Source organism: Salarias fasciatus, chromosome 18 (genome assembly GCF_902148845.1).
Source record: "Salarias fasciatus chromosome 18, fSalaFa1.1, whole genome shotgun sequence".
Classification (NCBI taxonomy): domain Eukaryota; kingdom Metazoa; phylum Chordata; class Actinopteri; order Blenniiformes; family Blenniidae; genus Salarias; species Salarias fasciatus.
In genome coordinates, this window is record NC_043762.1 from 10,821,913 (window position 1) to 10,833,949 (window position 12,037).

Below are 12,037 nucleotides of genomic sequence, written 5' to 3' on the forward strand. Positions count from 1 at the left end.
TTTCTGAGCTCAGCGACAGACTCAGACAGGATGACAACCTGCCAGCGAGCCGTCTCTCACCACCACACACACACTAATGTAGCTGTTTGTGAGGGCTGTTAGACGGATGAGTGGATGGCTGGGGACGTGTGTGTGTGTATTTGTGTGTGTGTGTGTGTGTGTGTAGGAAGGCAGATGGCCTTCAGCAGGTCATTAATATTGACTCCACCATCCTGCGGTGACTTCCACCACTTAGCCCCCGTCATACTGAAGCCCGTTTTAAGACGGATGAGGAAAACCGAGCGACACCGACGGGACTGATACCGCTTATTGAAATTAAGCCGTCCGTGGAATCTCCTGTTTACAAAAACAGTCTGAAAGCGACATCTTGGTGGTAATGCACGAGCCACACGGCGTTTTAAATGCACTTAAAATCAGGCTTTAAACTGCTGTGAATGAATTTACTCATGACATAACATGAACCATGAATCATGAAAACATTTGGTTCAACTCACACCCTTTAAAACCGACACACACTATTTTTATACTAGTGAAAAATGACTGGTGTATGCATGTGTAGTTAGTTCATTTGGTACCCAGAAAAAAAAAAAAAAAAAAAACTTTTATAATTCAGCCAGAATCCTTTTACACAGGTTTCCAGATGTAAAGACAAATCTTTTTAAAAATAATTCCAAACGGTGAAATAAAGCTTTGGTTTGTTTTGTGCATGGTAAAGAATGAACTAATTGTGAATGACAAGAGTGGAGTAATTAACTGAAAAAGAAAAAAAAAAGAGCTATTTACTGCGCCAGGAGACATATGGGACAAGCCTTTGGGACGAGCGCTGTTTGCTAAACGGTTGTCTAGAAAAACAGATATAAACACAAACGACACAAGCAATCATCGGCGCAGTCAGTGTGAATGCTATTTAATTAAAAACAATCGAAAGTTAGCTTTTAAGAGCAAGGGACACAGATCAAGATAAAAGAAAATGAAAAGTGCCGCACTTCTTCGCGAATGCCAAGACAGATCAATCACTCGCTAAACACATTAGCTTCGCGCTCCGCATTAGTTCATCCCGGCTCCGACCGACTCCGACGTCCAGGCCTGATCGATCGGGCCGTCCGCCTTCATCCCCGCAGCTGCTTTGTGTTGGGAAGAACGTCAACTTTGTCGTTCAAAATGTCTTATTATAGTTTATCACTGTATTCCAACACAACTTTGGCAGGAAGAAGCTCTCAGTGGGAAAAGATCTCCCGACGGAGGCGATTCACTTAAACACAACCACATGTTCAGTGTGCGGCTCGTACTTTCCACTTTATCAATATTATGTTATTTTCCTTCTGTCATGCGTGTGTCAAGAAGGATTTATGATTGAAGCCGTTCACTGTTCTCAACCTCTTCGACGAGGGCTGAGGGGAGTGGCAGAACTGGACCTGGGCCAATATTTCACCTTGGTTACGTTCTTACAACTTCCTGATTCGTGGAGTGGAGAGCGCGGTCCTACCTGCTCCTGTCTCTCCAGCCAGCGGTCCACCATTGGATGGTTGGCGCTGAGGGACGAGCGGGCCGTCTCCCTCTGAAACTCCCTCTGATTGGCCCAGCCCCCGGCGTCTCGAGGCAGGCTGCGGTACGTGTCCGTGTTTTTACCCTGCAGACAGATGCATCGGTTAGGGTTCTGTTTGCAAATTGATATGTCTGAGCGTTTGGCTGCCCACCTTTCTCTCCAGGCTGTTGGTACCGGTGGCGTGGCGAACCTTCAGAAAGCCGGCGGTGGTGGACCAGCGCGTCGGGTTCTTCCTCGACGGCGCGTCTTCCGTTTGGACCCGTGATTCGCCGCCGCCGCCGCCGAACGGCCCGTTGATGGTGGTCAGGGCGGGATCGCTGCTGCGCCGCACATGGAGGGGCATGTCTGGGAACGGGAAGGATCAGAGCCGCGTGTTCAGCTTCATCATGAGGAAACTTTGACAAACGAACATACGAGTTGTCCGACAAAATGATGGCCGAATATGGTTAAGATATTATGATCTTTCTTCTAGAAAGGTCCAAAAGTCCAAATCCAGATCCCAATCCTGCTGACAACACACTGCGACCCGACATGAGGCGTTGCGACAGCAGGAACGCACGTCTTTAAAATCCTCGAGGCTGCAGACGCAGGCCACACAAGAGAGACGGATTAGAAACGGAAAAGCGCAGTTTGTTTGACAAGCTTTAGTGCGTCCTTTGCGCGGCGAGGCCGTGTCAAGTTCTCACGTCCTTCTCCAGAACCTTCCGCTGTTTACACTGCCGTCAGATGTTCTGGACGGCCATGTGCTCTCATACAGGAAAGGCTGAGATCTGGCCAAGGAGTCTGAGCCAACACTCTAAGGGCAAGACGAGATTGACCACGTCCGTCTGCGTGTTTGTGTAAACACGCGTGTGTGTGTGTTTATGCTTCTGTGCTTTCTAAATAACTTTGTAAACCAGCGTCTTGGATCCCCTCGGAGTGGCTTCTATTTCTGTGAGGACACAAACCAGTGGCAGTGTGCTTGGAGATATTCCAGCAAAACAGCTCCAACCGTTTCCGGAAATGTGGAAACGCATGGTCCATACGGGTCGTTCAGAGTGTCGGCAGTTATCTTTGAGAAATGGGAGCTCAGGAAAGGACAAACACTGTGTTGCTGCTGTGTTCAAGAGGGCTGTGGTATTCCACTTGAGCCCACGGCCATTACTTCTGAAAGCCTCAATCTGTTCAATAAACGGTCCATCTAAAGTAAAAACTCCCCAATACTTAAAAATAAACGAATAAACAGCTGTACTGCACATCATTTTCTTCACATATATATACTTTCCTTAAGTCTAACGGTCACGTCTTCAGCCTGGTTTTGATCGGCTCCTCTCTGGCCGCCGGGTGTTTGGTCAATTCCTCTTCAAAGCAGGTCGGAATCAAAACACAGACGAACTGCAGTGATATCTTATCGAAGCCAGTGAGGGCGTTTAAGTTCTGAATGTTGGTGATGTTAGGTGGGTCGGAAAAGGTTACATCAGCAACATCTCTCTCAGCTGTCCTCGTCGGATCTCATCGAGGGGGACAGTTAAGCCCCTCCCACACTGAATCATCGTCTTTGGCCCCCACATCTCTTATTATGTTAATCCTGTCAACAGGTCAATCTCCACTGATCCACTCTGCTGACCCTCGACTCGACCGGCGCTCGCAGTGTGCGCCATTTCTCCTGGACGTATCTAGAAAGCGATCGCCTATCTCTCAGTCGGTGATGAAGGCTGAGGGTCAACACAACAGCCGCCCTGCCTCTTCTTCCTCGGCCTCGTCCCATCCGCACCCCCGTCCCTCCTCTTATCGGCAGCGAATGGGTATCGGCGGGTCTCCACTCGCACCATTAGAGTGTTTTGTTTTTTTCTGTCTCGTTGAGCGAGCGCAGATATTGTTTTTGCACCCTGCACTGTCTTTGTCCTCCGTCCTCGCCGGCGTTTTCACACATAATTGTCACTTTTGCTGAAAGAAAGGGGAACAATGATGCTCACTTGTTGGAGATATAATTTGTAGGTAAAACGGCGGTGTGATAAAAAAACAGAGAAGGGGAAATAAAAGGGAATGCCAGTCTATTTGGCAAAAAAAAAAAAAAAAAAAATCAGCATGGCGCAGATAGTTAGCAACATGTAACCAGAGTTTCTGATGGCAGACAGGCCTAATTTTTAATGGAATTTTCACACCGCTTTCTTTTGAAGGCAAAACACTTTTTTTTAATGAGGGGAAGTACAAGATAAAGAGAGGCTCTCAAAAAAAAAAAAAAAAAAAAAGTGGTAACATACAATTAAAGGTTTTTTTAAAATGAAATCGAAAACAGTGCAAAGTGACAGCCGAACATTAGATAGACAAAATTAAAAAGCTGCTGTGTGCTAAAGGACCAAAGTGGATATCTGCTTTGGGTAACAATGAATTTTTTATGCTATTTTCATTATATATGTATAAAAAAAATGATCCTCACAAGTTCACATCAGCATTTGTGTGTGTGTGTGTGTGTGTGTGTGTGTGTGTGTGTGTGTGTGTGTGTGTGTGTGTGTTAACCAAAGTCAGGAAAGTACCATCAATCCATTAGTGAATTTCAAACCGCGCTCTCCGGTCTAATAAGCTTCATCACGGTTCTTTACAGTTTGTGGTTCCGGACAAGAAAACCGGCAAACGCCCACAAAGTCCAGAAGCCTCTCATCTCGTCTCCCCCCCCCCCAACATAAATCACTGATTGAAAGCTATTCTCATTAGGCGCTCATGAAATGAAGAAAAAAAGAAAATATTAATCAAACTCGTTCCATTCCATGTCAGACATTTCTCTTAAAAGCCATTAAAATTCAGCTGATGAGATTCCGAGTCGTCAATTAGGCGGGGTGAGAATTTATTAGGAAGACGGTTAAATTGGACGTAACTGGCAGGTGTGATTATGGCTGCAATTTCCATTTCTTACTGAAAATTCAGCATCTCATCCAGAAATCCAATTAGGGCTGGAATGACCTCCCGCACACTCGCACACTGTGTTTGTGTGTCAGAAGAGGGAGGGAGACAGACAGGAAAAGGTAAATTTGGGGTCTGCAGCGTCAATCACTGCCATTTCACAGGTCATTAATGGATAAGCGAACCAGCGGGGGACTTTCAACGCTAATTAAAGTGGCTAATCTTAGAAAGTGGTGCTTTTTTGGGACTATTTTGCAATGTGAAGTTTAAAAAAAAAAAATCATCTGTGCTCGCTTGAGAGCAGGGGTTTTAAAGTCAGATTTCTAATGTTTTTCATATTATGAGATATTAATTGAGGCTACGATTAAAAGACAATGCTAATTATATGATTTTCATTTTAATCTTTGCATATCATTTCTTAATATTATTCCATTTTCTTGGGTTGCTCCGATGAAATCAACGACTGTTTGGAGATTCTTTAACATTATGAGAATGACAGAAGTACTTGCACGTTTGAAAAAAGTGGCATCGGTACATACCCCACATCCAGTTCTAAAATCCATACTGAAACAAAAATGTCTCCCAATAGTCTCATATTTTTCTACAAAAGCAACTGTGGCAAATTCACACACCGAATGCCTCTTGAAATCCCCACAAATGCAACTGTGATCCGATAAAAGATTCCTTTTTTGAGGCTGCCTTGAGTTACAGTTTGAAGAGCAGGAGCAGCAGGAAGCGCTTCGCTGTGTGAGGACTGGACGAATCTGGACGTCGGGTTTAGAGAAAAACATCCATCGATCCGTCCACTTTCCCCACAACTTTGGGTCAACCTGTGGAGCTCTGCCCATTGGCCATTTCCTGTACACCTTCAACAGGAACTGAAAATGGAGCCTTCTAATCAGATGACCGAACCATTTGGAAGAGAACCAGCTCTGCTCTGACTCCCCCTCCCTCGGAATCGGAGGTGCTGATCTGTGAACCAACGACTTGAAATTCAGCCGTGAACTGCAAACTAAAAACCTGAAAGCAGAAAATCGAAGTGAAGACAATGCACAGCTTTAGCAACAAACGGCGTTATTGGAGTCCACCTGAATGCAGAGGACCATATTTTCTGGATCTTATATTTTCTATAAGACCCCGTTTCTTGTGCATGTGCAGGAAAAACAACAGACTTTAAAACAGAAACAGAACTAGATAGAGAGGTGTTCTAAAAACAGTGAGTGGCAGGTTAAAAGAAAGTCCAGAAAATAAAGACAGGATGTTCCAAAGAAGTGGATCCTGGACTCCGGAGACATCTCAGCAACAGAATAATCCAGTTTGATTTATCCCCTAATGATGACTTATAATACTCCCCTCTTTCACCACGTAACACGAGCTGCTGGGTAAACACGAAGAACAGTTAGCGCATTAATAACTGGGAGTTTAACGCACATGATTTTTCTTTTCTGGTTTGAGCCATCATTTTTCAGCAATTCACTTGATTAACAAGCTCGAACTTGGTTTTTGCAACACAGGTCTGGAATTTCACTTGAAACACTTTGATAAATACTGAGCCACGAGGGGAGAAACTGGAGTTCTGGAAGCAGAGGCTGTGTGTGCGTGTGTGTGTGTGTGTGTATATCTATATATAAATCTATGTTTGTGTATGCCTGAGGTTGTGTGCCGATGGGTTTGCGTGATCCGAATTGACAAATCACCTACACGAGTCAGCTTCCCGTCCGAACCTCGCAGTAATTACAGTGGAAGAAGCGACTTGGCCGGCAGAGCTGCAGAGGTGAACCGGCTCGACGTCACTTTTGATTTAGGAGGCAGCGAGTAGAACCAATTAGCCACTTTGGCCGGGGATCAAACGGCTATCTGTGCCCGAAAAAAAAAAAAGGCGCCTCCTGTCCAATTAACAGAATTTATGAACAGGGACGAAGGTACTGGGCTGTGATACGGTGATTTGTTAGGGTTTTCTGTAAACTGCTGTAGTTTGCCGACATACGACTCCAGCGAGGATGACAACGAGAGCGACGACACAGAAGCGCACGCACTCTGCATAATGCGCCCAATCTGCGGAGACTTACTGGTACGTAGCGCCGACGGCGTGACCTCGATCTCGCTGGCCGCCTGGTAGGGCTGAAAGGCCGAGGCGCCGCTCCCGGCGCTGAGGTCTGCGGCGAACAGGTCGGGGCTCTGCGTCCCCGTGGAGCTGGCGCTGGTGCCGTCGCCGCCATGATGGGGCTCCTGCTCGTCGTATACGGCGATCAACTGGAGAGGAAACAGGAGAACAGGTCAGGAAAATATTCAGCTTCGTGACAGAAACAACGGCGCGTCACGGTAAGTCAACAGCCGGAGGCAGAGCGCCGAGGAAAAGGTGGCGCAGGGGGAAGACGTGTTGCACAAATAATAATAAAGGCCGCAGATGAAATCCAAACAAAATGTTGTTTTCTGGATAATCATATTTGAATAATTCAGAATCATGAGAGAATTCCAAATAGAAAGAAACACAAAAAAAAAAATGACTGTATGGGAAAATGAAAAATAACAGACTCAATGCCTCTTTGTCTCATTGTGTTTGTTGTATATGTATAAAATATTCAGTATATTCTCAAAAATGAAACGTATACAGATGGAGGAAAGTAATAAATTGTCAGTCCTTCTCTTTTTCTGATAGTTTTTAAGCTTCTGGGTGTTTGTTCGTTAATTTTCCAGTATTTTCACTCAAAACATCAAAACAAGGCAACTCATCCTTAGTCTACACAATTTTATGACAACTCCAACTCCAAGCCCTCAAGCTTCTGGTCTGAAAGTGTTTCAACTTAAGTGAACCGGCCAACGTTTCATTGCATTCAAGCCATCAACCATCTACAGTTCAGTATTTTCCACGTGTTCTATGGTTTTCCACTGGTTAAACTTGGATTAACATAAAATGTTGAGTAAATGTGTTCCAGAGCAGGAGGAGGAAGGTCGAGGTGTGTGTGTGTGGAGATCTTTGATTTTAACTCTGATTTGTTGATTATTCCCATCGGAGCACCGGAGCCTGGCACACACACACACACACCCTCCTCCACTCTGCTGGGCGAAGACGTTTCACACACTTTGAACCAGATCACACTTAAATCAGAATAAATACAGGCTTCCTGAACAGGGAACCTGAATGAAAGCTGCTGCTGAATAAAACATAGGAGGTCGCTCCGTTTCCACAGGAGGGACACGGAGGGCCCTCACAGCTCCAACGCACCGGGACCGCATGTGCAGCTCAAAGGAAAACGACGGCGATCCGGACTCAGTGTTTTATGTTATGACACTGAGAAGCTCATTACGTCCAATCATATTCTCTCCTCGCTCAAAACGCTTCCTCACAGGTTCAAAGCTCTCCTCTCTCACAGATCTGATTGAATTCCAGCCTCTGCCGAGTCCCTTTATTAGATTAAAGATGAGATCGGTGCCGTCCCTCCGACTCTCCCGGTAGGCCCGGTATGTGTTCAGCTGGCTTCACTTAGCCCGGAAGAAAATGAATAATCCATCCAACAATTGCCAATTCAGAGTATGTGATGTAAAAGTCCCTTGTGGTGAGATCTGAAGGGAAGGCAGGGCCGGGATAAATGCAGACGGTTCACCGCTCTTCCACGAAATATTACCCTCGCTCAAAACTAACAGGGAACCCTGGACGATTCAGACGTCTTCAAGATATCGCTGCGGTTCATCTGGGTTTATTTACATGATCCAGACCAAAGAAAAAAAGCCTCAACTTTGAAGAGAAACTGACCAAACACCCTGTGGCAAAATAAAAGCAGCTGATCAAAAACAGACTGGAGATATGATAGTTTCACTTCAGGAAAATGTACGTAAAGAAAGTGATATGCTGCCCAGTCAGTGGAAAACAGAAAGTGTTTTGAAGTCTCCTTTGAACAGAGCAGAAAAAAAAGAAATTTAAAGTCAAGGTTTATCAGTTTCATTTTGCTTGAGAGATATAGAAATTCAGCACTGTGAACTGTTTCTTCAATTGAAGCCTCCTGTGTTACACTCCAAAGATGAAGGGATTAAAAGAAAAACCCATTTTATGCTTCAAGCTGTCTGCTCAAGAAGGTAAAGTTTGGCTCTATAGAACTTCGATAATGGTGTGCCGCAAAGCAATTTCAGAAAGACGGCTGTGAAAAAGTTACGAAAGTGACAAAACGATTGCTTAATTCCTGTCAGAACACAGCGACCTGTAAGAAAGACACTCAAGTTCTGAACAGACTTCATGATGAACACATGCATGAGTAGATGGACGATAACAATCGCGGCCTACAGAGTGGCATGACTTCCAGTTCATATTCTACTGGTAATTAGTAGGTTTATAGCCGAGAGTCGCCTATAATAGCAAACCAATTCCATCTGTTCATGTAAATGTCTGAACTCTCCATGGTAAGGCTGCAACAAGCTCCATGGAAAATAAAAAAAAAACCCCTAACTGATACCATATACCAACAGCTTACATAAGAAAATGAAATGTAGTCACATGTGCACACACAGTTCAATGTCGAGACACAGAGACACCCACAGAATCAATTAAACACACACACACACACACACACACACACACACACACACACACACACACACACACACACACACACACACACACACACACACACACACACACACACACACACACACACACACACACACACACACACACACACACACACACACACACACACACACACACACTTCAAATCCAACTACCACTTTTCCAGCACATTAAACCTTCATTTCAGCCACATTTACCCTGAGAGCGGTGGCGTTTTATAGCATGCTGGACAGGCTCCCTGGTGAGAGGAGCAGGCTCTCCAGGGCAAGTGCGTACACACACACACACACACACATACATACATACACACACACACACTTACAGACCTCCAGACTCATTTTTCCCATTAGGCCCCTTACATAAATGTGAACACATTTACTTCAAATTAGAGCTTGCTGCAGCGGCCTCGGGCTAATGTGTACACACAATAATGGAGGGGGAAAAAAGGTTGAAGGGCAAAGTTGTGTGTGTGTGTTTGAGAGTGTTGAAGCGAGTGTTTTAACGTCACAAACAGTGAATCAAAGTAAAAGTCGGTCGTTGCGTCAGTAAGTCACCGGGAAGAAACACAAGCAGCCTGTGTCTGTCTCCGATTGCTCCTTTGTGTGTGTGTGTGTGTGTGTGTGTGTGTGTGTGTGTGTGTGTGTGTGTGTGTGAGCGACAGAAAGTCCTGCACTCTTACCTCATTAAAGCTCAGTGAAGGCCAAAAACGCTGAGTCAGCTAACTACCTGCCCTCAATGAGCCTTCCCCCTGAGGACAACCACCAAAGAAGCGGCGCTGAGCCCATGTGGTTGTTATTACATGGTAATCAGTTCAGTAAGCAGCTCCGTTAAAAGGCTGATCCCATCCTTCAGCGTGGCAGGGCAGTCATCGCCAACAATGCCCATCAATCCGAGAAAAAAAAAAAAAAAAAAAAGACACCGACAAGTGTGGCATGGCCACAAAGTAGTAGTGAGCACATACGTGCTGTAAAATTGAATTTAGGATTTTTTGTGTCACGATTGCATGTTCTACCTGTGCATCCATATGTTTTTTTGCTTTTTTTTTTGCCATGTGAATGACCTGTCCAGTGTATCAGGAGTGTCTTAATTCTACTGCGTCCATTTATGTTTACATACACATCACAATGTGAACTTATCTGGCCAATCAGAGGGAGCCCTACTGGATTTCAGTGTAATTATTTCAACATCACATCAAACGTGGAAACTAAAGACCAACAGGTGAAGAAAAGCAGTGTAGTTGTTTCTGGTTAAAACTGGGTCAAAGCAGAGAACAAGCACTGTTCCACGGAAGGACAAAGTACGAATACATCAACATCATCTGCGTAAGTGTTTGTCACAGATACTCCAGATCATCACGTTTAACTAATGTGATTCATCGCTACTTCTAAATGAGCCTGTGCCCTCCCAGTTTGAGCTGCGTCCTGCCTTCTCAGCTGGGATCAGCTCTCCTAAAAATGGCCTGAGCTGCCTCATTTATTTGATATTTAGTGGCGATTGAAATGATGAACCACACAAACTGCCTGCTGCCAATGCCAATGGCCATTTCTCCCATATTAATTTCCTATTTCCACTTTCTCCCAGGACATCTGAGAGTCGATTTCCAAAGACTGCCGCGTTTCGGCAACATACTGTTCTTATTACTTGACGACTGAAAAAAAAGCCCCAAGGGAACTTGAAAGTTTCTGTGTAATCCAATTATTTCCAGCAGTCTCTGAAATCATTTGCTTTCCAAGCTGTTTACAAACTGTGTTTCTATGAGATAATTTGCATACAATACATACTGCCACATGCAGATGAACGCATGACAATCATTGGTCTTTTTTCTTTGCAAAAAGAAAAGGCTGATAAGACAAATTTTGTAAACATGGTAATTTGTAATAGAAAATATTTGAAACGGCTCAGAGTTTTGAAACAGTAAACACGACGAAAGCTTTTTACCGTCTGTTCATACTGGGCGTGTTTGGTTTCACTGAAATAAACTAAATCCGCCGTGTGTTTGGGGAGTTTATTTGTGCGATCGCAACAATCAAAAACCCCAGAGTTCTGGTAGTCGTGCCATGAAAAAAAACATCCTCACTTTTTTCCACACCCAGCAGTCAGCATCATGATAAATGTCATGAAAATATATATTCTGTGATAGATGTGCATTTTCATGCTCAGTAAAATGAAGATTGCATTTAACAGTATATCATTTCTTTGTTTAATACTCCTTTTCATTTTGCAGAGCATATACGTACAGTGCATGGCAGTTCAGCCACTCATTTACGATGTCTATATTGCACATGCTGATTCTGCAATAATGACAAATTTGCAGTACAAAGAGTAACTGTGAACTCATTGACTGCATTGCACGAACTAAAAAAGTCCGGCATTGGACTGAATTTCACTTCAAGGCATTGATTTGCATCCTTTTAAATTCTGTTTCGAAAACTGACTTGAACTGCACTGCAGTCGGTTCGTGTTCATTCAACTCCTCTCCATGAACGTAGCTCAGAAAAACAGTCAAGGTGGACACAAAGCAAAAATATGTAATACTCATATCGACCAAATTTTAGAATCGCAGAAAAAGTGTTTAGAGTTTTCAATTGAAAACATCATGTAAACAGAGAAAACGAGGAACACGTTTCAGTGAATATGTCAGCTGGTATGAATCAACAGCATAAGTAAATCATTATCGTGTCATTTCACCACTGCAGTATAGCGCTGAGCATTTTTCCCACCAGAGGCCAAACACAGTAAACAGAAATACCTCAGATTTCCTCAGCAAATCTCAAAATTACATTTTCTTTATCCCATTGAGGTCAAATGGAAACAATTAGCAAACAAAAGCATGAATGACAAGTTGACAAATCCAGACGTGGAAAGCCTTTTTCGCTGGTGTCAGCGAATGACGGCGGAGTGACAGCGGCGCTGAGCGGCACGGTGACCGACACGCACTCCCACAGGACTCGGTGTTGTTTTGTTGACTGAACTCTTGTCTGCCGGCTACGAAACGGCCCCGAGTCGAAGCTAATTGCCGGGGTTTGTTGACAAGCTGGGCCCTGACCCCG

The 12,037-nt window shown here is 44.4% G+C and overlaps 1 protein-coding gene across 4 annotated transcripts in view; it reads right to left on the minus strand.

Moving 5' to 3' along the window:
* The window catches only part of pard3ab (par-3 family cell polarity regulator alpha, b), a 211,142-nt gene that overhangs the window by 121,722 nt on the left and 77,383 nt on the right, over positions 1-12,037 (minus strand). For all 4 annotated transcript variants that reach the window (XM_030115321.1, XM_030115320.1, XM_030115318.1 and 1 more), the window contains exons 3-5: positions 6,496-6,679; positions 1,698-1,891; positions 1,487-1,630 (exon numbers count right to left, since the gene is read on the minus strand). In XM_030115321.1, coding sequence (XP_029971181.1) covers positions 1,487-1,630; positions 1,698-1,891; positions 6,496-6,679 — 522 coding nt within the window. The remainder of the gene's footprint in view (positions 1-1,486; positions 1,631-1,697; positions 1,892-6,495; positions 6,680-12,037) is intronic.